Source organism: Chlorocebus sabaeus, chromosome 15 (assembly GCF_047675955.1).
Source record: "Chlorocebus sabaeus isolate Y175 chromosome 15, mChlSab1.0.hap1, whole genome shotgun sequence".
Classification (NCBI taxonomy): Eukaryota; Metazoa; Chordata; class Mammalia; order Primates; family Cercopithecidae; genus Chlorocebus; species Chlorocebus sabaeus.
In genome coordinates this window covers 36,595,667-36,623,349 of record NC_132918.1, presented here as the reverse complement: position 1 = coordinate 36,623,349, position 27,683 = coordinate 36,595,667, and the positions used below count along the sequence as shown (strand labels likewise).

Below are 27,683 nucleotides of genomic sequence, written 5' to 3'. Positions count from 1 at the left end.
CCAGAAGCCTACCATGTTTGAATGCACCTCTCAGAACTGAATCTGCCAGTATTTTCCCCCAATTTCCACTCAAGTTAAAAAAAATTTAGGAAAAAGTATACAATTATATGATTACAACTTTTTTCCAATAATGTTTGAATTAAAGATACTTCTAATTCCACGTCTAACATACAACATACTTGTTTTATGGGACAGTCTTGACATACTGAGAAGATGAAAGGAACACTGTTATAGGTAAGAAAGAAAGAAAAAACAGTAAACAATTTGTATTTGGTAGAAATGAAGGAAACAACTATTTATAGACTAGGAACATGCATGTTTCCCAGTTGGAAGCTAATTTTTCATTTTACAGAAGAATGTAAAGCTAAAGCAGTAAGTGTAATAAGCTTGTTTTGCTAGCCACATTTAGGCAAGTTCCTTCAAATACAATTTGGAGTTTTGTTACATTTCTTCCATTCCCAAAATTTCTCTTTTTACCCCTTTGCAGTAAAGGCCAACATTATATGTAGAAACATATGCATGGAACAGTATAGTAACTGAGTTTATACAATTTTCTGTTTACTAGGAGGTTGACAAACATAAGCAAAAACACTAGTAAAGTAGGCCAAGATTTGATTTAGAACAGATTTTTTAGAAATCAGATAAGAAGCAAAATCTTTTAATTACCACAGTGTGTGATCTTTAGGTAACACATCATATGCACTTAATTGTTTACACTAGTTCTAGTTGTTCCCACAAAAAATTAACTATTAAATCAGTAAAACTTATGTAAACCAACAAATAAAAGGAAATCAGTCTCATAACAAAGGTGTTAGTTTCACAGCTGACGTTGCAGATCCATTCTTGCTGCTGTTAGACCAAATACCCATTAACTACCCTTGCTTTCTTCCTCTCTTTTTCTGTAAGCTTTATTTAACAACTGGATTTCCTCCTGATAGCCATCCCTCTCTTGATGCTGCCTTTTACTATTCTGCCTGTGTGCTTCTACGGTGTCTGGAATGGAGATATTGATATCACCATCAGGATTACTGGTGGGCAAAAAGAGGGAGTATGAGGCCGTTTCCCCTAGATCACAGGAAACAAATCTGTTTTCTTTCCTGGAGTAACGTAGGGATGGAGATCTGACTTGTGTGGAGGACTGGCTGATGTTACTAATGATTGACACAGTGTCCAAGGCCTCTTCATTATCGCAAATTTCAAGAACCTCCAAGTGTATTTTCACACTGGTGTCTGCAAACGTGGATGAAGAGTCTTCTGAGTTTGGTTCATGGCCAACACTTTTGGATCGATAGACTTCTATTTTCTTAGAGGCTGGAGTTATTTTTTGTCCTTCTGCGCTTACCTCATAGGTAGAAAGAGATAGGGTTTTCCCTGTAGGTGCATGGAGAGACACAGTCCCCTGGAATGCACACAAGGGAATGGCAAGGGCACCACCGGAACGCTGGGGACAAAAACAGAATTGTTATTATTGAAAGCTAGTTTCTGAGGTTGAGACATTTAGAAATTCATTTTGTTCATCAGAATGATAAAAGTTTTCTATTTCAGATCAATTTCCCTAGAAATATTTTACAGATATGGGATTTAAATACTGCCACCGAAGCACCATACGTCAGTTTCTCCTAGGTCAAATCAGACATTTAATGAGGGTAGTTAGGAACATTTATTTGAAGATAAGGGCCGTATCTCCCCAGTTAAAGGCAAGGGTGTGTACTGATGGGAAGCAATAGATGTTTTCAAAGGCAGAATTTGAACATAAAATTGAATGCATATTTACAATCTGAAATTGCTTTTATATTTGTGATACACACTCAGTTACATTAAAATGTTTGCAAAAGTTGGAAGAAATGTAGACTGTGTTATCAACATGAACTTTTTTTTTTTCCTGTTTGGTATGCTAGAGTAAATGATAATTGTGAAACTGTGACTTAAGGACAAAAGATATTTCAACTGTTAGGTTTGAGTATACATAAGAGGAACCAAATGTCACCAGAATTACGCTACGGTGTGCTTACTTTTCCACAGAGAAATCAGTCATTAAAGTAAATCCAATAATAAAGAATACTATTCCACCTCTTTCAAAAACCTGCCTAAAAGTGTAAACCTTTTCTATTACGCTTTGTGTGTTAAGATTTTTTAAAAACTGTACTTCCCACTGAAAGGTGCTTCAGAAATGTAGAAAATAAGATTGATTCTTAAAATAGTCTGTACTTTTTATTGCTGATTCATGTGTTCATACTTTCAACTGACATGTTTTGATTTTTGATTATGTGTTAGTCCCAGAAGATGATAATGTGCAAAACTTCTAGAGCAGTAGTTCTCAAAACTGAGTCTCCAGCTCAGCATCAGCAGCAGCTTCTGGTAACTTGACAGAAATACAGGTTTTTAGCACTATCCCAGACTTACTCAATTAGGTCTCAACCCAGGTACAGGGTCAAGCAATGTATTTTAACAAGCCCTTTAGGTGATTCTGTGCATAGTAAAGTTTGGGATCGCTTGCTCTAACTAAAGAAATGTTGTAGTCCAAAAATAAAATAAAATAAAATAAAATAAGGGGGGTGGTGGTGGTAGTAGAGGTACACAGACACTTTTTATATGAGTGCCTACCACCTGTAAAGCCTACAGTTACTAATTGGATTGGCCTAGGTGTGTCTGTCCACCTGGGGAACTGGCATGGGAGATAATGGCATTTTTCCAACTTAGGATGACCAGCTTTCTCAATTTTCCTGGGACTGTCTCATATTTAGCACTGAAATTTCTGCATCCCAGGAAATCCCCCAGTCTTAGACAAATGGGCAGGAGTCGGGACAGTGGGAGATTGATCACCCTACTTGCTATGGGCATTTTCAATCTGGACCCAACAGTGGCTAGAGGAAGACTGGTTCTCACTATTGGAGAACAGTTTAGATTATTTTCTATTTAAAGAAGTTTTAAAGAGGATGAATTTCATTAGGGGTGCCTTCATGCTCTACTTCTTGAATTGAGAGACTACAAAAAAATACAGTGTGGGCTGTGAGACATGTGATCATTCTTTCCTGGTTATTCTCTGTGAGGGGGTCTTGAATTCTCTTTACTCATAAGGAGACCTAGAAACCTAACTGTAGTCTTGCACTCTAAAGTTTTGGAAATTTTGAAAATTTACATTGTAATGTTCAGTCCAGCCGTCTGCCAAGGAAAAGAACTTCATTGACTCTACATGTGTAATGCTGGCTGAAGTAAGAGAGACAGAGGAACACACAGGTTCATCACAGCATCAGACTATTAATATTTGAGTGGTGGCAACTTCTGGCAAAAGAAAAGTAGGTTTCATTCCTATTGTTGTACATCCAGTTATTAAACATTTGCTAAGTAAGGATGTACATGATTCTGAGGTTGCATTGGATGTATGGAGGTGCTACCTCTTAAGACCCCACAGATGATTGGATGAGAAAGTCACGTAAAGAAACATAATAAAAATTTTAGTTCTAAATGTAGTAATTGAGAGATAGGTACCAAATACTATAAGGTCCAAGGAATGACTATTGTGGGTAGGGAGATTTCATATTGTGGAGAGGGGACACGTGAAATTGATCTTAAAAATCAAAAAAAGATTTACAGGTTTTTTCGTTTATTTTTGAGACAGGGTCTTACTCTGTCTGTCTTGCTCAGGCTGGAGTGCAATGGCGCCGTCTCGGCTCACTGCAACCTCCGCCACCTAGGTTCAAGTGATTCTCCTGCCTCAGCCTCCTGAGTAGCTGAGACTACAGATGCATGCCACCACACCCAGCTAGTTTTTGTATTTTTAGTAGAGACAGGGTTTCACTATGTTGGCCAGGTTGCTCTCGAACTCCTGACCTCGTGATCTGCCTGCCTCGGCCTCCCAAAGTGATGGGATTACAGGTGTGAGCCATCATGCCCGGTCAAGATTTACAATTTTAAAACCTTGCTTTCTGAGTGATAAATCACCAGCTAAAGGGTTATACTGAAAACTTTCCATCCTGAGAAAACATTTTTGTTATCAAAGACTGAAACTTCTGTTTTTTTTCTGAATAAAAATTGACTGAAACATTATTCAGTCAGAAAAGTTGACTGTCATTTAATAATATCTTTCAATAATGTGAATTAGAAATTTAAGAATAATATTATTATTTAATAATGTGAATTATAAATACAGCCTAAGAGACACAGTTAATTTGAAAGCTGAACTTTCTGACATTTTAATTTATTACAGAATAAAAAAAACACCCAAACTTGGTGCTTAAAAAATGTTTCTAAAACTTAATAATGTGATGAAAAAAATGAGTTATTAGACAGTATCCAGCAGTATAGGCATGGCTATCTTAAAGAAACTTTTGCTAGAGCTTTAACAGCATAATTATGTCATTATATGTGCCAACTTGCTTCACTGATAAGTAGTTGATACAAAAGCAAAAGTAACAAAGAATTTTCTGCACCTGATTTTATGCATCCATACAATGCAGATTTCAGTAACTTCCCCATGCTAACCTTACCTTAAAATGAACGAACAAGCTTTATTGAATTATCAAATGACAGCTCATTAAAATTGGCATTTGAGAAATGCATAGTGCCAGAGTTTGGCTATATATGAAGTCTGATTTTTCTGAAAGAGCACACAAAGTCTCGAGTTACTAAAATCATTTCATGAAACATTCTTATTCCAACGAGTAGTGTTTATTTGAGAGTTATAGAGGTAAAACCACAGACAACAACAACAAAAAATAAACAATATAATTAAAAAATGGCCAAGAAACTTGAATAGACATGTCTCAAAAGAAAATATGCAAAAAGCTGAGAAGCACATAAAAAGATGTTCAGCATCACTAATCATTAGACAAATGTAAGTCAAAACTATAATGAGATACCACCTCACCCATTAGGATGGCTACTGTCAAAATAGAAAATAAATGTTGTTAAGGATATAGAGAAATTGGAATATGTGAGCACTTTTGGTGGGAATGTGAAATGGTACAGTTGATATGGAAAATAGTATGACATTTTCTCAAAAAATTAAAAAATAAAGTTACCAAGTGATCCAGGAATTCCAGTTCTGGGCAGATACTCAAAAGAATTGAAAATAGGGTCTCAAAGATATATTTGTTCATAGCAGCATTATTTATAATAGGTAAAATATGAAAGCAACCCATATCCATTGATGAATAAATGGATAGCAAAATATGGTATATATATTAATATTAATATATTATATAATATATATAACATAATATATAATAATATAATTATTAATATATTATTAATTATATGTTATCTATCATGCATATAATATTAATATATATTGTATATATAAAATGGAATATTATTCTCTTTAATAAGAAAGAAAATTTGGACATATGCTACGACATAGAAACTGGAAGGTATTAACGCTAAGTGAAATAAGCTAGTCACTAAAAGACAAATACTGTATGATTACAGTTACATGAGGTACTTAGAGTAGTCAAAATATAAAGACAGAAAGTAGAATGATGGTTTCCAGGGGCTGGAGGGAAGAAGGAATGGAGAGTGATTCTTTAATGAGTAGAGTTTCTGTTTTGCAAGAGGAAAAGAGTTCTGGAGATGAATGGTGGTGATAGTTGCACAGCAATATAAATGTACTTAATACCACTGCACTCTACCCTTAAAAACAGTTAAGATAATGGCCGGGCGCGGTTGCTCACGCCTGTCATCCCAGCACTTTGGGAGGCTGAGGCGGGTGGATCACGAGGTTGGGAGTTCGAGACCAGCCTGACCAACATGGTGAAATCCTGTCTCTACTAAAAATACAAAAATTAGCTGGGCATGGTGGCATGCGCCTGTATCCCAGCTACTTGGGCGGCTGAGGCAGAAGAATCGCTTGAACCTGGGAGACAGAGGTTGCAGTGAGCCGAGATCACGCCATTGCACTCCAGCCTGGGCTACAGGGCAAGACTCTGTCTCAAAAAAACAAAAATAATAGTTAAGATAGTAAATTTCATGTGTATTTTACCACAACTAAAAAACGAGGGAAAAACACAGAGACAGATTATATAGAAACAGATCTAAGTGTACATCTTTATATTATTAATTCAAAATTGATAGGTTAGTTTTGGCAAAACAGTACTGACTGTAATTTGGTCATTTTAGTTATGCTAGTTTTGAAAGTAGTAAATGTAAAAATTTGGTTTGGTTTTACATTTGTATAAGAACTGTAAGTGTAAGAAGTTTACACCAATTTTATTTGTATATCTTTAAGCAAAATCACAAAAATTTGATTTGACAGCGAGATTCATAAAGTTTTTTCCTTTGTAAGAGACTAGTATATTATTTAAGTTAGAGAAACACTTCTCTAGGTAAGAGAAAATAGGAGCTTGAACTGAAAGAGAAGTAAAACTGAAAAGAAGTAATATCTGTATGATACAAGGAGGAAACTGACAGAATCTTCTTTCTCTCTTAGGAATGTGGGGTGAAGACTAATATAGAGTTAAAAGCTAAGAGATTGGGAAGCCGAGGTGGGCGGATCACCTGAGGTCAGGAGTTGGAGACCAGTCTAGCTAACACGATGAAACCCCATCTCTACTAAAATTGCAAAAATTAGCCAGGTATGGTGGCGGGCGCCTGTAGTCCCAGCTACTCGGGAGGCTGAGGCAGGAGAACGGCGTGAACCCGGGAGGCGGAGCTTGCAGTGAGCCGAGATCGCGCCACTGCACTCCAGCCTGGGCGACAGAGCACGACTCCCTCTCAAAAAAAAAAAAAAAAAAAAAAAAAAGAAAAAGAAATGCTCAAGCTCATGAACAATTGCATATCCATGTGTTTGATGCTAAAATAGACCCAGGCTGGGGTATTATGTGACAGTGGAATGGGGTGCCTAACCTAGGTGGGGTGAGAAAAAAGAAGACTTGAGAATCCTTCCCAGAGCAAGGCTCAATTTTTATAGATAATATCCATATTATTGTCTAACATTGTTCTAGAGGTCCTAGCTGTGCAAAAAATCAAGAAAAAAATAAGACATATATATATAATAAGAAGAGACAACATTATTGTAATTTACAGATGAAAATATTACCTTCCTAGAAAATTCTAAAGAAGTAATCTAAAAATATTAGGGAGTTTAACAAGGTGGCTGAATTTTAGGTAAAAAATATTAAGAAATCAATAGTTATTGCCAGTCAAAAAATAATTTTTAAAAGGTACCATCCAAAATAGCAACAATACTATAGAAGTATGTGAGACTTTATGAAGAAAAAACAGCAATAATAAAAGAAGTCTTGAATAAGAGAGAAAGAATAATATTTCTGCATGAGAAAACTTTCTCACGACTATGGCAGTTTTCTTTTAATTTACTGATTTAATACAATATTAATAAAAGTTCCACTGAAATTTTGTTTTAGAAGTTTCTCTTAAGATATAGTTTCAGGGGTAAATGCTTGCAGATAACCAAGAACACTTGGAAACAAACAATAAGGTGGATTCCCAAGTATAATATGTAGCTACAGCAATTAATACAGGGTGTTCATCACAAGATTTGGTAAATCCATGAAGGAAAACACACAGCCAAGAAAGTAGATATAGTATACGCTGAAGATAGCATTTCAAAATAAGCAGGGTAATTATCCTTTAAAAAGAAACAAACAAAAAACAGAATAAGTTATTCAAATAAACTTTTTACATATTATTCATTATCCATTACAAAATTAAGTTAGATAGCTTTCTGATGTTACATGCAAACATTTAAAAAAATTCTTCTTAATAATTATTTTAAAGTACTGAGTGAATAAGACCTTTCCAAGTCTGGAATGAAAACTGGAAACCACAAAGTAAAAGATGGACAGATTTCATTGCAAAAAACTTTAAAATGTTTACATAGAAATATACACTATAAACAAAAGTGAAAGACTAAAGGCAACCTAGAAGAATACATTTGTAGTCTATATAGAACAAAGTTGAATAGTGATGCTATGGAGAATTCTTCTAAATCAGTAAGATAAACAGTCTAGCAGAAAAATGGAAAAGTGGGCAAAACAAAGAAAAATGGAGAGTAAACACATAAAAATATGTGCAATTTTACCAATTATTTTATTTTATTTTATTTTATTTTATTTTATTTTATTTTATTTTATTTTATTTTATTTATTGAGACAGAGTCTCACTCTGTTACCCAGGCTGGAGTGCAGTGGTACATGTGATCTCAGATCACTGAAACCTCCACCTCCCGAGTTCAAGTGATTCTTGTGCCTCAGCCTCTCAAGTAGCTGGGATTACAGGAGTGCCCCACCAGGACTGGCTAATTTTTGTACTTTTAGAAGAGATAGAGTTTTGCCATGCTGGCCAGGCTGGTCTTGAACTCCTGACCTCAGGTGATTCATCCTCCTCAGTCTCCCAAAGTGCTAGGATTACAGCCGTGGCCACTGTGCCTGGCCTTACAAATAATTTTAAAAGTCACTAAAAACAATGGTCATTTTAGCTTTTCAGAATGCCCTCCATAAAAGGTAAACAGAAAAAAAAAAAAACCCAGCAGAAATAAAAAGACTGATGCCATCTTTAGAGTACATTTTGATTGTATTTGACTATAAAATAAAAATTACATATGCTTACCATTGACCCTATGTCTGTGAGTTGGTTCCTCCACATACCAGAACATCATAATGTTAGTTTATTTCAGCACTTTTGTAAGCCCCAAATTAGAAACAGTCTAAAGGTCTACATTTAGAAAATAGTTAAATAAATGGTGATACAGTCATGTCCTGAAAAGCTATCTTGAACAGCTGAGGGAAGGCTGTAAGTTCTGCCGGGGTAAAATAATTTCCATACATTTTAAGATATAAAAGCAAGCAAATTGCAAAACAATCTGTACAGTATGATCTAGTTTTCTTGTTAAAAATAATCATGAGAAATCAGTCCAGAAAATTAAACATGTATAGGAATGAAAATAGATTCACAGACATACAAGCATACCTATATATGACAGGCACAGAAAAAAGTTTAAAAGGCTACACACCAAGAATTGTTTCCTCTGGGAGTGAATAGTGGCTTGGCATTTCACTTTCAGTATTTCTATATTTCTAAATTATCTTCTTATGATCATGATTACCCTTGATCAAGGATGTTTATTAGGTAGCGAAGGAGGCAGAGATTACAAAATATTGCTAGAAAGGCATCCAGGATGTAGGGGCAGGGTACTGAGTGTGTTGCCGATGCTGGATGCTGGTAGTTAGCCGCAGGGTTCATCATCTGGAGTATGTGTTGGGGTTTGTTCTATTTTTAGGTTAAGAGACAAGAGACAAGCTGGGTAGAGGGCACTATTTCAAAAATTTGCCCTAATGGTTTGGTTGACTAGAATGAGAGTCTCAATTCGTGTATAGCTAATTTCCCATTTACATTTTTAAAAAGAAAGAAAGAAAAAGAAAAAATGTAGAGAATGGCACTTATGACAGGAAAGAAATATTTTAAAATTATCTAAAAGGAAAAGTGATTAAAATAATCCTATGGTTCTAGTAAGATAAATATATATAACACTCTCAAAGTGTCCAGTGACTGTAGTAAGGTCAGATTATCCTCACTAATTTTACTGGAAAACTATTATAAACATTTGAGTCCAACAAGCCGCCAATGTAAAGTTCAAATAAAGAGTCTCATCTCAGGAAACAATAACAACAAACAAGGAAATACTATACAACTTGAATCACAAACCATAATGTAGCCAACAAATTTGAAAATCATTCAGAAAGTTTAAGGACAGTTTCAAAAAGAGACTTCAAAAGTAAAAGGCAATAGTATCTTAACAGAAAATGAACATTAATTGAAAGAAGTAGAATATGATACAAAAACTGTTAATATTGGTTTATGTTCATGTTTGTAATGGATTGAATCCCCTTCCAAATTCGTGTCCCCTTGTAAACTGTGAATATGACCTTATTTGGAAATAGGGTTTTTGCAGGTGTAAGCAAGTTGTATGAGGTCATACTGAATGAGGATAGGCCTTCCTTATGCAGTGACTCTTATCTTTATAAGAAGAGGGAAATTTGGACACAGATGTACCTGGGGTAAGACAGTCACGTGAAGATGCAGATAACAATTGGAGTTATGCTGTCACCAGCCAAGAAACACCAAGGATTGCTGGAGCCACCAGAAGCTAGGGAAAGGCAAAAAAGGATCCTCCCCAAGAGCTTTCAGAGGGGGCATGGTCTTCATGACACCCTATTTCAGACTTCTGGTCTCTAGAAATGTGAGACAACACATTTTTGTTGTTTTCAAACATCTTGATTTGTGATAATTTGTTACGGCAGCCCTAGGAAACTAATTCAATCTTGTATGCAAACATGTACAAAAATACATTTGGAAAAACCTTATTTTTAAAAGTCCTACAACAGACCATCTTTTTCTGGACACTGGGGCTATGTGGCCATTTCTGTCAAATCCACATATAATGTAATCTCTTCAAAGGAAGCGAACATTCCCGTGTTGATCTTTATCTTCTCTGCTACCTATAACAGTGTCTGGCATATGACAGGCCCTCAAAAATATCTGTAGAATGGATAAACAAAAGTGTGCATAAATTGGCAAAACTGACCTCATGTCCTTTCCAGATTCCATATTTTAACTTTTCGCGCAAAAATAGGATCATCTTTTAAAACATTGCTGTTTAACATTTATATTTAAACAGCCCTATATAATAAATGACGATAGTTACAAGTACATCAGAAGGTCATATTAGAACAGATTGTTTTTATCAAAATAAAATATTATGGCACTGAATTGTATGTGAAAGTTATTGCATGACAAAGAATGATAGATTCAGAGAGCAAAGAACGATTCATTTTCTAGTCTCTGCTTTCTTTTCATTTAAAAGTCTATGTATTAGCATATGCTGTCAGGAATAATGATAATCCATTATTGCTATATTCTTGAGTGTAGGTGGCAAGGAGCTTTTTTATTTGGTAATAAAGAGCAGTCTTTAAGCCACACAAATGCTCCAGGAGAAGAGAGCATGCCATGTAAACACATTAGCACCCATAATCTCCTGTGATAATTGATTCAGACTTACTGACCTTGGGCACATTGAATGTTTTGATTTCTTCACTATGAGCCTCCGGGTGAATTCAGGGTGAAATTTTAATATAAAAAGAGTTGCTGCAAATTTTTTTCCTAAGGTGGTGAAGTAGTCTGTTGATAATCTGAATCATTCTGGTTTTAGAAAGACATAATATAGCACCTAGGATCATGGCACTTAGCAGAAACTATAGCATTTAAATTTATTATTTTATGAAACAAGAACTCACAGCCAGAGAGATCAAACACTTGCCCAGCGTCACATAGGTCGTATCAGGACTGGCATCAGGACTTAGTTTTCTTAACTGTCAGTTAAGTGCTCTTTCTATTATTTGTATCATGTTGTTATTTTAAAAGAAATCTGCTCTAGCTAAGAGTCAGCTGTAGGTTTTCTGCCCTGCAAGGTAGAATTCTGTCACTAACTCATGAGTAACCCCAATGACTGACAATTTTAGTCTCAATTAAACTCATATAGATGATCGTTAGGTGACTTGGGTGACTTTAGGCCTCTTAAAGTACAGACATTGAGGAATTAAAGTGGAACACGACCATTTAAGATGGTTAGTAGAGATAGGGACATTGAGAGTGGAAAAAAAATAGCATGAAGAACAAGAACTTTGTGAGAAAAACAAAAGTAGATTTTTAATAATTTACTTTTTGGACTTTATTTTTTATTCAATATGCAAAACTATGTGGTTACTGTTTTCACATATTCAACTCACAGAATATACCTTGTGTCATTCTGTCATTTTCATTTAAATGTTTAATGAACACAAATTAGAGAAAACACATGAATTCCTCAAGGAAAGAGAGAACAAGGGCGAGAAAATGAGGGCCTTCATCAAGGGTCTATAAGAGGCATGAAAAGTGCTAAGAATTTTAACACATTTCACATTTAATCTTCAAAAGGTTCAAGTTACAAATTAAGGTTTTTCTTTTCTTCTCTTTTTCTTTTTACTTTCCTTTTTTTGAGATAGAGTGTCACTTTGTCACCTAGGCTGGCGTGAGTGGCATGATCTTGGCTCACTGCAATCTCCACCTCCTTCAAGTGATTCTCATGCCTCAGCCTCCCAAGTAGCTGGTATTACAGGTGTACCCCACCATGCCTGGCTAAATTTTTGTATTTCCAGTAGAGACAGGGTTTTGTCATGTTTGTCAGGCTGGTCTTGAACTCCTGACCTCAGGTAATCTGCCCACCTTGAAGCCACAGCGTCTAGCCAGCTTATTCTTTTTAAAGATGAAAACTCTAACAACTGAGTAACAGATTTTTAGGATTGATATCCATCCCCCAAAATATTTACTGATCCTGCTGAATAACAGCCATGTATCAACCTTCTTGCTAAGCAGTTTCTATGTACTTTCTTATTTAATATCACAACAACCTTATAAAATAGAGTAATTATCCTGAACTCGTAGATGATATAATTGAGTCATAGGGAGGTAATAAGGGAAGGTAATGAATATATATTAAGTGTCTAGTATGTGCTGGCACTGCACTTGGCATTTTACATATTGTATTAGTTGGTTCTCATGCTGCTAATAAAGACACACCTGAGGCTAGGTAATTTATAAAGGAAAGAGATTTGATTGACTCACAGTTCAGCATGACTGGGGAGGCCTCAGGAAACTTGCAATCATGGCGGAAGAGGACGCAAGCACATCCCTCTTCACATGGTGGCAGCAAGGAGTGCTGAGCACAAAGGGGAAAAGCCCCTTATAAAAATCATCAGATCTCATGAGAATCCACTCACTATCACGAGAACAGCAGCATGGGGGTAACTGTCCCCACGATTCAATTACCTCCTACCGGGTTCCTGCCATGACATGTGGGGATTATGGGAACTACAGTTCAAGATGAGATTTGGGTGGGGACACTGCCAAATCATATTACATGTGAAATCTACTACAAGTGAAATATATAATATTATCACGTGGGTGGTAAAATTATTTGCATTTTGCAGACAAATAAATTTAAATATGAAGAGATTAACTAACTTGCCCAGGTAATACAGGAAGGTAAAGTTTTAACTGTGATCTAAATTCAGCTCACATTCCAAATCCTTTCCACGGTGCCACTGAGGGTCTAAGATGAATTGGAGAAAGGAGAGTGTGGTGGAAGGGAGCGCCAATAGAAGGTTTTTAAAATCATACAGGGAGAGAAAAAACAAGATCTGAACTTCCATAGGTAGTAAAAATGGCAAACGTGGGATGGGCTATAGAAGTATTGCAAAGGCAAAACTATTGAGGCTGGGGAGGGTCGTGGGGAAGTACTGCTGTGGAGTCGCATACACCTGAGTCACTATCTCTATAATCCTTACTTCTCTAAGCCTCGGTTGTCTCATTTGCAAAATATAAAAATTAAATGAGTTAATGCACGTGAAATGATTAGGGGAGTGCCTCATACATAGTGAGTGCTCCATAAATGTTAGTTATTATTGGAAGGTGAGTAAGAGAGAGGAATCTAAGATGTTTTTAAGGTTTCTAATCCTAGTGTCTAGTGCCAATAGTTGAGACTAGAAAGAGGTAGATAATAAAACATGATTTCTACAATCTTTATCTCTGAATTAGACAGCAGATTCCTCTGCAGGAGTTTATTCTTATGGTCTAAATAAACCAGTTAAAAGCCAGACATTGGCATAATGGATTAAAAACACAAATCAATTATATATTGTCTATAAGATATTCATTTCAAATATAATAATATAAGCAGGTTGAAAGTAAAAAAAGAAGATTTATCATGCAAACATCAATCAAAGGAAAAACAAGAGTGGTTATAATAGTACCAGATGAAATAGGCTTCTGACCAAATAAAGTTATCAGAGACAGGGAAAATTACTGATCAATCCACTTAGAAGACATAGCAATCCTAAATATGTATAGAGCAAGCAACAGAACTGTTAAATATGTAAAGCAAAACTGATAGAACTGAAAGGAGAAATAGTCAAATTTACAAATAAGTTGGAGACTTCAACACCTCTCTCTCAGCAATTCATAGGATAACTAGAAAGAAATCAGCAAGAGTGTAGAAGAGCACCATTAATCAATAAAATCTAATCAACATTTGTAGAAAATGTTATGGATAGAAAATGTTTATTTATAGGACACTCTATCCAACAACAACAGAACACACATTATTTTCAAGTGCGCATGAACCATATACTGAGATAGACCATATCTAGGTCATAAAACAAACCCTAAGGAATTTAAAAGAAACACAATTAAACAGTATGTTCTCTGACCACAACAGAAATAAGGTAGAAATAAATAGCAGAAGATAGCAAGACAATCTCCAATCTCTTGGAAACTAAACACTTCTAAATCATCTAAGAATTAAAAAGGCAGTCTTGAGGGAAATAATAAAAAAAAGTGAAAGAAAATGAAAATGCAACCTATTGAAATTTGTGCTAGGGAAGATCTGAGAGAGAAATTTAAAGCACTAAATGCATGCATTACAAAAGAGGAATAGTCTTAAACCAATAGTCTAGCCTCCCACCTTGATAATCTAGAAGAGAAAGGGCAAACTAAACTGAAAGCAAATATAAAGGATGAAATAGATAAAAGCTGAAATCAATGACATTGAAAACAGAAAAACAAAGAGGAAATTTATGAAACAAAGTTTTTTTTTGTTGTTGTTGTTGTTTTTTTTAACAGATCAATAAAATTGAAAAATCTCTAGCAGCAGTGACAAAGAGAAGACACAGATTACCGGTATTAGGAATGAAACAGGATATCACTGCAGGCTCTGCAGCCATCGAAAGTATCATAAGGGAGTACTACAAACACCTTTACACATTTAAATTTGACAACTTACATGAAATAGATTGATTCCTTGAAAAACACAAACTACTACAATGTGTCTAATGCAAAACAGATAATTTGAATATCCCTGTAACCATTAAGATAATTAAACTCACAGTTTAAAAACCTTCAAAAAGAAACTTCTCTGGGCTCATGTATTTTCTCTGGAGAAATCTAGTAAGTATTTAAGTAAGGATTAATATAAATTCTGCACAATCTCTTACAGAAAATGTAAGATGAATGAATACTTCTTGATTCATTTTATAAACCTAGTTTTACCCTAATAATAAAACTCTACAGACAGTACAAAAAATAAAACTATAGATTAGTATCACTCATGAATATAGATGCAAGCATCCTTAACAAATATTAGCAAATAGAATTCAGCAATCTATAAAAAGAATTAAGTACAATAATCAAGCAGGGTTTCTTTCAGAAATTTAAGGCTGTGTCAATATTTATTTATTTACTTATTTGAGATAGGGTTTTGCACTGTCACCCAGGCTGAGTGCAGTGCTATGCTCACAGCTCACTGTAGCCTCCACCTCTCTCTGTACAAAAAATAAAAACATTTAGCTAGGCATGGTGGTGTGTGACTATAATCCCAGCTACTGAGGAGGCTGAGGTGGGAGGATCATTTGAGCCTGGGGGTTGGAGGCTGCAGTGAGCCATAATCATGCCACTGCACTCAGCCTCAGTGACAGAGTGAAACCCTGTCTCAAAAAGAAAAAGAAAAGAAAAGGAAACAAAAATTGTACGGACCAGAAAGGAAGAAATGAAACTGTTGCAACTTGTGGATGACATGATTGATTTATGTAGAAAATCCCAAGGAATGGACAAAAAATCCTTAAGCTAATGATTGAGCTAAGCAAGGTCACAGGATATAAGATACATGTACAAAATCATCTGTACTTCTATGTACTAGCAATGAACACATGGATATTAAAATAGAAAATGCAGTACCATTTATAATTGCCAAAAAGGTTAAATATTTAGGTGCAAATCTTATGAAACATGTATAGGACTAATATACTGGAAACTACTTGACACTTTAATTGACAATCTGAATAAATGAAGAGACATATTGTGTTCATGGACTGGAAGATTTGACAGTAAAGATATCTGTTCTGTAGAAACTGATCTATACATGTAATATAATTCCTGTCAAAATCCTAGCAATATATTTTTGCAGTTATAGACAACATCATTCTAAAATTAAAATGAAAAGGTACATGAACCAGAATAACCAAAATTATTTTGAAAAAATAAATACAGTTGATCTTTAGTATCTGTGGGGGATTGGTTCCAGGACTTCCTGTGGATAGCAAAAATCTTCAGATGCTCAAGTCCGTTATATAAAATGGCATAGTATTTGTATATAATCTGTGCACCTCCTCCCATATACTTTGAAATCATCTCTAGATTACTTATAATACCTAATATCATGCTAATATCATGTAAATGCTATGTCAATAGCTGTTTACTGTATTGTTTAGGGAATACTGACAAGAAAAAATGTCTGCATGTGTTTAGTACAGGCACAATTTTGTAGTTGAATATTATTGATCCCAAGTTGGCTGAATTCGTATATAGGAACCCACAGATATGGAGAGTTGACTGTATAATGGGAGGAATCAGGATATCTAATTTCAATATAGCTACAATAATCAAAATTGTGTTGTTGCTAGAGGGATAGAGACATAAAAAAATGTAACAGAATAGAGAATCCAAATGTAGACTCACTCAAATACACCCAACTGACTTTTTACAAAGGTACAAAAACAATTCAATGGAGGAAAGTTAGCCTTTTCAACTAACAGTGGTAGGGCAATTAGTCATCCACATGAAAAAAATAAAATAAAATAAGCTACAACTCTTTCATGGTTTATTAAAAAATTACCTCAAAATGAATCGTAAACTTAAATGTAAAATGTAAAACTAAAATTTTTATTTGAAAAATATAGGAGCAAATCTTTGAGATCTAAGGCTAGGAAGGAGTTATTAGACTTGACACAAAAAGTATGATCCATAAAAGGATATTTGATCAATTGGATTTCATTAAATTAAAAACTTGTTTTGTGCAAATGCAAATTTTGATTCAGGGGGTCTATGGTTGAACCTAAGATTCTGCACTTACTAAAAGTTTTCAAATGATACTGAAGCTGCTGGTGTAGGAACCACCCTCTGAATAGCAAAAGACAGACACTCTGGCTCCTTACAGTCCTCAAATTATAGGGACAAATAATTTAATGGATAAATAAATTTTGTTATTTTTTAGGGTTCACAATTTGGAGAAGTAGAGGAGATAATTTCAGTTGAAGGAATAATAGAAACACCTGAAAACCCAACTTTATAGCTGCATAAAATAAAAAACAAAATCTTATCTTTTCAAATGTCTTTAATTATCTAATATTCTAATTTTTTTTTCTAAAAAGAGACAATAAAAGATTTCTTAATTCAAAGGTATAACTGGATAAGTAGATTTGTTTACAACCATTCTTGTGAAATACTTTTTAAAAAAAAATACGACCAATTTCTTTGAAAATAGCAGACACATACCTCAACTATCACGGGCTAATTTTTGGTGGATAATGTACATAACTAGGCAGAAATAGGCAAGCTGACATTGGTAGATTAACTATCAAATACTCTATCAAAACTCCATTTGTGGCCCTCACTTGTTGATCGATTTCTATTCCCACTTCGTCTTCTACCATCTTGTCAACCTCCTGAGTGACTCCCTTGTCGACTCTGTCTACCTGACCAGCCACCAGTTCGACCACCTGACCCGCCTGACCCGCCCGACCAGCCACTTGACCAGTCACTCCTCTGTCTGGGATTAGAGTTGTTTCCATCATAATATTCTTCAGTTTCAGGTAATTTGCCCAGCACTGAGAGTATCCAGTTGGAATCATGCCACTCTGCCTGTAACCTTTCTGACTCAGTTGTAAAAACATCAAAGCAAACACCTATATTTCCTTTCAGGAGACACATGCTGGTAATCCGAGACACTGCATTACTACTCAGCTTTCTGTTAAGTTCTTTCCAGGCACAAGTGACATCTTGTATTTCCTCTAGGCTTTCCAAAGTCATGGTCTTCAAGGGCGGTCAAAGATCGTGGTTCAAAGCTTGATGCACCAGAAATGTGGGCTAAAGTTGTAGCCAATGCATCCACTGACCCTCGCTCTGTCGCCCAGGCTGGAGTGCAGTGGCCCGATCTCGGCTCAGTGCAAGCTCCGCCTCCCGGGTTCACGCCATTCTCCTGCCTCAGCCTCCCGAGTAGCTGGAACTATAGGCACCTGCCACCACGCCTGGCTAATTTTTTGTATTTTTGGTAGAGACGGGGTTTCACCGTGTTAGCCTGACCTCGTGATCTCCTGACTTCATGATCCGCCCACCTTGGCCTCCCAAAGTGCTGGGATTACAGGCGTGAGCCACCGCTCCCGGCGCCCCTTTCTCTTCTATGGGTCCCTGAGCTGATGGTCAGAAAAAATCAATAGCAGCATAAGAAACGGAAGTCAGAAACCTGATGATATCCATGCTTTTAGATTTAACCAAATCCATTGTAGAAGGAACACCTACACGTTTAAAAGTAATTGCTGCTTTTTGTTCCACATATCTTAGTTGACCTCTTTCTCTTGGTTGATGAAAACATATACAAATCCTCGTCCAGCTCTACCTGTGCATCCAGAGCGATGGATATAGGATTCAACTTCCTGAGGAGGAGAATTTTGAATTACCAGGTCTACTTCAGGAATGTGCAAACTATGGGCAGCCACATTGGTTGCCACCAAAACTTTAAAACTATCTTCTCTGAAGTCTTTTAGTGTAATTTCTCTTTGTGACTGTGCAATGTCCCCATGTAAACACTGGGCATTCTGTTTTATATGTGGATTCATGGCCATTTCAGTTACATTCTTCTTGTTCTCACAGAAAATAATAGCCCTCCCTTCAGACCCACTGTAGACTTGAAGGACATCTCCAATAACTGCTGGCCTCTGAGACCAATGACACTGAATGACCAAGTGTTCCACAGTAGTTGCAGCCTTTTGAGTCATTTTTCCAACAAGGTCAACCTGTTCATATCTGGATTTCATGTAATTTTTTTTGCAACTTTGTATACCCACTGTGGGCAAGTTGCAGAAAAAAGTAAAGTCTGAAGATTGTCTTCAGAATCAGTTTTGTAGGATTTGTGAATCATATATTCAACTTGCTCATCAAAACCTAAATCTATCATTTGATCCACTTCATCAAGCACAACATGGTGCAGTTTAGAAAGATCCAATCAGCCACTCTGCAGACGGTCTTTATATGACCAGGGGTTCCAACCAAGATGTCAATACCATTTTGCATATGATTAATTGGGCTTTGATATGGTGTTCCACCATAAAAACATGCCATGCTGAATTTCCTAGTTTTATCTTTGAAGTCTTTGGCTACTTGGTTTGCCAGTTCCCTAGCTGGAGCCAAAACAAGTACCTTTGGTGAGCAGCTTTTTAAAAATTGTTTCTTAATTTCTTTGGAGTCTTTCAATCAAAGGGATGGCAAAAAAAAAAAAAAAAAAAAAAAAAAAAAGTCTTTCCTGTTCCTGTCCATGCTCCAGCTATTAAATCTTTTCCTTCATATACAGGACAAGGTCTTAACTTGAATAGGAAAGAGATATGTTACCCCTCCACCTTTCAGAAACTTTATAGTCTCTTCAGAAATACAGAAATAAGAGAAGGCTCCTTCTTCCTGTTCACGTGTTAAGGTCTCCTCTAGTTTATTATCACTTGATTTATGAGTAGAACTATCTAAGGATGATATTCACTTTGATTTTTTTTTCATATTCATCAATATTTCCATTTGGTAGATCTTTTCTTCTTATGAGATTTAGAGAATTCATCTGAAAGTCTATAAAATCCTTCAGTGTCTCCATTTAGCTTTTCTTTCATTTTAGTTTTTTTGTTTTTTTTCTTTTTTGGCCTTGGGAACATCCAGGTCATCTGTAACACCATTTTCTCTTGTTTTTGATTTCTCATCTGAGTCATAATGGTGTCTTGACTTCCTTGTGTCACTCCAGCACTGTGTAATGTGTTTTCAGTTTATCTTGTTTAAATCTTCATAACAACCCTATAAGGGAAGTACGGGTCTATAATCCCTTATCTGAAAATGCGATATCCATAGAGCTCTTAGTGATAAGGTCAGAGGGGTAGATTCCGCTTCCTAAGGCTATACAAAATAAGCCTCATTCTTTTGTTGAATGTCAGCCTTCAAATACTGCCACCTTAGCCGCTTCAGCTGATTTCTTTTTTCCAGGTCGAATGTCTCCAGTAAAAATTTTATCTGTGCATTTTCCAGCATCTTGTGATCCTCTGAGTGTTTCAGGAATTTTTCCCTTTGCCCCCCTTTTTATTTTTGGAGGTCGGGGGGTGGGAGGAGGAAAGATGCCACAACTCCTCTACAGGTTCCTTGAGGTCAGGCACCAGACCATTTCTTACTTAGTTTAAGCTCCTCGACGCTCAGCAAAGAGTATGGTACAAATTAAGGTCAATAAATGCCTTTTGCCTCTCCTTCTTCTGGCTCTCAGACACCTCCAAGGGTATTTCCAGCTCCATAATGTGCCCCCATGGAGTTTCCCAGGCATTACTGGCCACCACTGCCTCCCTCCGGGCACAGGGGCCACAACCACCTGCAGTCAGTGACAGCATGGAAGGAAGCCGGGCCTAATGCTTTATTCAAATGATACCGATATTGAAAATGATGAACCATTCTGATGAAAAATGATCAAGTTTCTGCATGAAACCTCATTTTACATTGATTTTATGGCCAAAACATAAGCTTCTGAAATGAATATATCATAATACTTAAGTTACTTTATTTATTTATTTATTTATTTTGAGATGGAGTCTTACTCTGTCACCCAGGCTCGAGGGCAGTGGCACGATCTTGGCTCACTGCAATCTCCGCCTCCTGGGTTCAGGCGGTTCTCCTGCCTCAGCCTCCTGTGTAGCTGGGATTACAGGTGTGTGCAACCAGGCCAAGCTAATTTTTGTGTTTTTAGTAGAGACGGGGTTTCACCATACTGGTCAGGCTGATCTCACTCCTGACCTTGTGATCCGCCTGCCTTGGGCTCCCAAAGTGCTGGAATTACAGGTGTGAGACACCATGCCTCTCCACTTTATTTCTTATTATGGAATTTGTATTCTCGTATTTTGAATTCATACTTTTTAGCCCTGTGTGAATCCGTGTGTACAATCATCACAGGCTATAAAAAATCCTTACGGAATTTTGGATTTAAGTGTGTTGTTGCTCTTGGAATTATTAGACAGGGTTCTCCATTCTCAGTTCTAATAGAAATGAAATCTCTAGTTTTATCTCCTAAAATGGCATTTCAAATCAGATATGATGTGTATCCAAATTTATTTCCATATTTTATCCATTATTTCTGTTTTTCTAACAAAATAAAAGAGGATAAACTAGCTTGAAAGTAAGCATACACTGATTCCAGTTTACAAGAAAATAAAATTTCATCAGGAATAAATGAATCCTAAGAAATGAAATAATTTCTTATATCTTAATGATAAGCACTCATTCGACTGGATGTTAGAAATACCCTACAAAAATATTTGCAAGAAAAAAATTTCTCATACGTAATTAACCAGAATTAGGTCAGAAATGATATATTTTCCTTTGTAAGACCATTTAAAAGGATAAATACAATGTTTTTATAAGATTGCTATACTCCAGAAAAGGTGTTAAAGTTTACATTGATGATATTCATGTAAGTGGGGAAGGCAAAAATACTGTTATCAAACATCATATTGTGGTACAAAGAGCATCAAACTAAAAAGCAAATTTACAGAGGCAAATACACTAGGCAGTGTCCTAGGGTAGAGGAAGCTAGTGACAGGGAATAAGAACAAATGGGCACTTGGGACCTTACTGGTGTGATGAAAATGTTTTAAAACTGATTTATGGTGATGTTTGTACAAGTTGGTAAACTTACTAGAAATCATTGACATATTCACTTGAAGTGGATGACTTATGGGCTGTGTTAGTCCATTTTCACACTGCTATGAAGACATACTTGAGACTGGGTAATTTATAAAGAAAAGAGATTTAATTTGCTCACAGTTCTGCATGGCGTGGGAGGCCTCAGGAAACTTACAATCATGGCAGAAGGTGAAACAGGCAATATCTTACATGGCAACAGGCAAGAGAAATGAGTGAGAGCAAGGGAAATGCCAGCTGCTTATAAAATTATCAGATCTTGTGGGAACTCACTCATTATCATAAGAACAGCATGGGGGAATCCACCCCCATGATTCAATTACCTCCACCTGGTCCCTCCCTTCACACATGGGGATTATAATTCAAGGTGAGATTTGGGTGGGGACACATAATCAAACTATATCAGAAGCTATGTAACATATTCCTCAATGAAGTATTCTTAAGAAAAGAGCATTTTGGCCAAGCAAGGTGCCTCATGTCTCCAATCCCAGCACTTTGGGAGGTTGAGGCAGGCAGATCACTTAAGGCCAGGAGTTCGAAACCAGCCTGGCCAATATGGAGAAACCTCATCTCTACAAAAATTACAAAAAATTTAGCTGGGTATGGTGGTATATGCTTCTAATCCCAGCAATTTGGGAGGCTGAGGCACGAGAATAGTTTGAACCCTGGAGGCTGAGGTTGCAGTGAGCACCACTACACTCCAGCCTGGGTGACAGAGCAAGACTTTGTCTCAAAAAAAAAAAAAAAAAAAGCATTTTACAGACATTCAGGAGACCATGAAAGACAGCACTTGTTCTGCCACTAAATAGCTGTATGACCCTGTATGAACAAGGAGTGTATTCATTAAAGATCTTTGTTTCATTATCTATAAATAATTGGGCTAAATAAACCCCAATGTATCTCTTATCTCTTCCCCTTCCAACATTCTGTTACTATCTTGGCAAAGTAACCTCAGTGAAAGCACTTTTTTCCCTTGAAAAATATCTAAGTATAAAATCTCTTCTGAAAAAAGTTAAAATCACAAAACCTTCTTTAAAAACTTCCCCAAAGAAATTATGGATCCAAGACACTTCAAAAGAAACTTTATTTATCAATAAAGCATTGTTGTTGAGGGAATATTTGTATCCTTCCAAAACATATGAAATCTAAGCCACTACACAGCCTATAATGAAAATGTCTGAGGTGGGAAGATATAACAAGAAAGAAAAGAAAGCAGATTATAAACCAATGTTTATGTGTTTCATAGACTTTTGTGAACTAGAACGAAACCTATAAGGATGATTTAATGAAGCGCATACACTTCTAATTTATATCCTCTTTCAATAGGAAACACTTATTAAGCTTGAATACAGGTAAGAGACCATGTAATATCCTGTAGATATGGGTATATACAGATATGTGCATGTCTTATATATTTGCGTGTGCATGTTTGTATATATAATGTACAGTTAAATCTTTTCTAGTGATAGAAAGAATACATTACTGCTTCATTTTGCTATTGAAATATATCTAAAGAACATGCATCAATAAGTGCCTTAGGTTATAGAAAATTAAGGATGACTTCTACATGACGATAATGTTAATAATTTTAACTCTTGTGAAAAAAATCATTTAACTCCATAGAGCCTATATGGATAGCATTATTCAATCAATGGAATTTTCTTCTCAGTTTTTTTCATGCAAAATAAGGGACATTCTTTAGAAAATTCTGTGATGCTTCTTATCTAGAAAATAATTTGATAAGTTTAATATTTATGCCTTAAAAACATAACATCTGGCATATTATACTCTGGTAGTTTGTATTCTTGTCAGTGAAGCTAAGCTGGGAATTAATTACATTTTCCCTAAGTCTCTTTCTTGTATCTCTCCAGATTGAAGTCGGCCAGGAAAGGAAGTTACATGCTATTTAGAAAGTGTAAAAAGCAATGGCCATAACCATTTGAAAATCTTCTCATAGGCAGAATCAGAAGAAGGGTACCAGACAGGGGCCAGCTTGTCATCACGCCTTTCTGCTCCACATCTAGCTTTTCTTGACTACTGTTATTGTTGACCAACAGAGCCTTCGATCCACCCCAGATGCTTGGCTATGGGAACACAGAGGTCGTGGTTATTCAGAGGCAACAGTTTTTCACAGACCTCTCCACAGATTTCCCCTTTGTGGTCCTACTTTGTTGGCTAGACATACTTGGTTTCTCAAGGGGACTGAGTGGTAACTCTGTCTCTGATCCTCAAACTTCTCTTCAAGTCCTCTTCTTCTCCAGCTTTCTCTACAATTCTAAATGAAATATCTTATCCCACAACACCCATAGTGTTTTTGCTCCTTGGACTAAACCTTAATAGATACAAATTCCTAATCAATGGAAGAGAAAACCTAACTAAAATAGTGAAGAAAAATATGATGATTTTAATTAATTCAAAAACTCAAAAATATTTATGGATGAAAGTGGTGGAAGGTAGTCCAATCACAGAATCTCTCTTATCCAGTAAAATGAAGAAAGATAACAGTCATAGATTCACTAGCAGCAACCAAATAAGGGAAGTGTCCAGTCTCATGCAAAAGCTTCTAAGAGTGGTGGCCACCAAATAGAAACAAAACATTCATCCACTTCTGTAAGCAGTTGCCCAGAAAGAAGACGAGTTGAAAAAAACCTGAGAATTTTGGCTATGAATGGATTCCATTTTGCCAATAGATGGTTTAAAGTAATGATTCTCAAAATGAGGTCTGCAAGCAGTTTCAGGGGATCTGTGGTCAAAACCTATCTTACATACAATTCCAGGGGATCTGTATGGCCAAAACTATTTTAATGACTATATTAAGGTTTTATTTGTCATTTTCACCATGTTAACATTTTTACTAAAGGTACTAAAACAAAGGTGGGTAAAACTGCTGGCAGTTTAACAAGAATCAAGGCAGTGGCACCACATTTTCTTAGTAGCCACTGTATATCTAATCACCACACATATACAGTAAAAAATAAACCAACAATTTCACTTAAGAATGTCCTTGATGAAGGTGTGTATTACGGTTATCCCCATTTTACAGATGAGAAAATTGAGATGCACAGATGTTAAGTATCTTTTTCAAGGTCAAACAGCCAATAAGTGGTAGAACTGGAATTCCAATCTGGGCAGTATGGCACTAGAAAAAAAATAGACAGACAATTCGATTTATTCATTCACTGTATTTTTATTGAGTACTTAATATGAGGCAGATTCTACTCCAGGGACTGGAGATACAAAATGATTATCCATCTGTCCACCCAAACATCCATTCATTATTCTCTCTGCGTATGTGCATAGAGACCTATGGTAATTTCTGGGTAGTATAATTTTAGGTTAGAAACCTCTCTCTTCTTGGTAGTTTTTTGTACTGCTTGAATTTTACAAATAATGAGTAAATGCTATTTTTATTAAAAACAATAAAGTAATTATTCTTAAGACAAAACTGAACACAACTAATTTCTCTTTTGAAGAAAATACAAAGTAAAATTTCAAGTCTTAAACTTAAAGGAGTATGAAAAGACTGCTCTGTTCTTTCTTCCGCTTTTAAGTATTCTTTCTCCCCACTACTTACATAGCAACAGAATATAGTATGTGGAAAATTCTTTTCTAAAACTGATTTAGAAGACAAAGTCTCCAAAATCTTCCCATCCCACACAGAAGATACTAAAGCAATTCTTTTTAAAATACATTATTACAAAGATTCTTTAGAAAGAATTAACTGAAAATTCTAGTGGTATTATTGAATCTCAAATAAAAAGAAAGCTAATGATGAAGTTATACATAGAACATCACTCATATGCACACTTTTCAGAAATTAGACACTTGCCTTCAGAGGAAATGAGTTCTGTGAAAGTGAAAATGGCATATTCAACTAGTCTTCTTATTCCTGGGGAAAGAATAGCATACGCATTTTAACAACATCAGGAATACAAAAAAGTATGCCTCCTAATAAAATCTACATGTTTCTTTGTAACCTGATTGATAGTGCTTTTTCAATTGATAGAATTACTAAGATATTTGAATTTAAAATTTTTCTCAGTTTTGGTTTTAATTCACATTCACTGTGCATATAATGGATAGGACAATCATATGCACTAATGTATATTTTAATTTTATAGGGTGAAAATTTGTAATGCTCCAAAGCTTTTGTTTTCAAAACTTTTGGACCAGTACAGGGTGCTTTTTTTCTTTTCTCTATCAAAACTTGTTATGGTTTCAGAATAAATTGGCCATCCTAATGTGGAAGTCTAGGAATCTGGGTATCCAGCTTCTTAGAACCAATAATTCCCTTTATTATAAAAGTATTCGAGGAACATTAAATGCACTGATTGAGCCTATTTGTTCTTCCAGGATCCAGACCTCTAATCTTTATTCTTTAGGCATGTTGTTTCCAAATGCCAGTCTTAGATTGGTGCTGAACTGACCACATACAAATACAAGCAGAGCTTATTAGAAAGATACATTTATAGTCTCTACTTTGAGAGATTTTGACTTAGTATTTTAGAATTGGAAGCCAAAGTTTATATTTGTGAAGAGTTCTCCAGATGATTTTCATATATAGCCAGATTTGAGAACCACTTGACTTAGAATATCCTAAAAAATGATGACAGAGCTGTGATGTCACATGGAAGCAAGCACTTCCTTGGTTAATTTACTGACACCCCAAAAAAGGACATAGAGAAATATCTTGCTGGATTTCCATATTCTCCTGTTTCCCAAGTTTTAGTCAGAATTACAACTAAAGAAGCCAATAAGCATTTGTGTTAGCTGAAACACTTAAAAACTATTGAAATATCAGAACTTCAGGGGAAAGAAACATTTATCATGAAGCTAAAGAAGTTTAAGTTCCACAACCAATCACATGCATGGGCAATTCCGAATGCTGATTATTGTTGAAAGTGGCAGTGCCCTGCGTGAAGACTGGAAGCCAGGTTGCAATCAGAATGCATTCTTTGTAAGTGTATCTGGGAAATGGCCTAAAGAGATCTCAGACAAAATGTGTCTGAATCTCCAAGGCACCAATGCACTTATTATTGTTTTTATTGTAAATAAATATTCATTTTTAAATCTAATTTTGTATTCATGATTTGCATACTTTTTCTTACAGTTGTCTTTCCCAAACAAACACTGTTCAAGTCCTATATAACCTGGAACCACCCATGTGTCAATGGTTAGTATTAAGGATTCAGTGCAGAAATATCAGGGCTATTTAGAGATATTCCACTGGGAAAAGATTACACGTGAGATCACTTGATAATACACATTAGCAGATATTCTTTGAAGAATCCTCTAAGAAGAATTTGGGTAGAGGGTGCAAAGGTCTTGTAAAAGGAAAGAGCATGACATATTCAAGGAAATAAAATTAATAGGTTAGAAACAGAAGCAAATAGTTCAAGGGGAGGTTGAGGAGAGATGAAACCACAGGAGTCAACCACTTAAGCCACATTAAGGAGTTTCAACCTTGTCCTTAAGGGGAAAGGAACTACCAAAGTGTTCTAAGCACAAAGTTGACAGGGGAAAAATTATATTTTTGCAAATTTATTCTGGGCTGTGATGTGTAGATCAGAGGGTTATCTTAGTCCACTTTTGCTGCTGTAACAAAATACTACAAACTGAATAATTGGTCTCCTGGTTCTGGAGGCTAGGAAGTTCAAGATCAAGGTTCTAGCATTAGTGTCTGGTGAGGGGTGCTCTCTGCTTCCAAGATACTGTCCCATTGCTGCAGCCTCCCGAGGGACAAACACTGTGTCCTTTCATAGCAAAAGTGACAGGCAAGAGGGTGCTCTCTTCAACCTTGAGCCCATTTATAAGGGTGCTAATCCTGATAGTGATAGGAGATGGACAAATTCCGTAGGCAGACAGGGACAATCCCC

The 27,683-nt window shown here is 35.9% G+C and overlaps 1 protein-coding gene and 1 pseudogene across 1 annotated transcript in view; both read right to left on the bottom strand.

Annotated features, from left to right (window-relative positions):
* Window positions 1-84: 84 nt before the first annotated feature.
* GPR149 (G protein-coupled receptor 149) overlaps window positions 85-27,683 on the bottom strand; it is an 88,195-nt gene continuing 60,596 nt past the window's right edge. The window contains exon 4 of the mRNA XM_008008659.3: window positions 85-1,441. Coding sequence (XP_008006850.3) covers window positions 869-1,441 — 573 coding nt within the window. The 3' untranslated portion in view covers window positions 85-868. The remainder of the gene's footprint in view (window positions 1,442-27,683) is intronic.
* On the bottom strand, window positions 17,280-20,440 carry LOC103242026 (ATP-dependent RNA helicase DDX50-like; annotated as a pseudogene).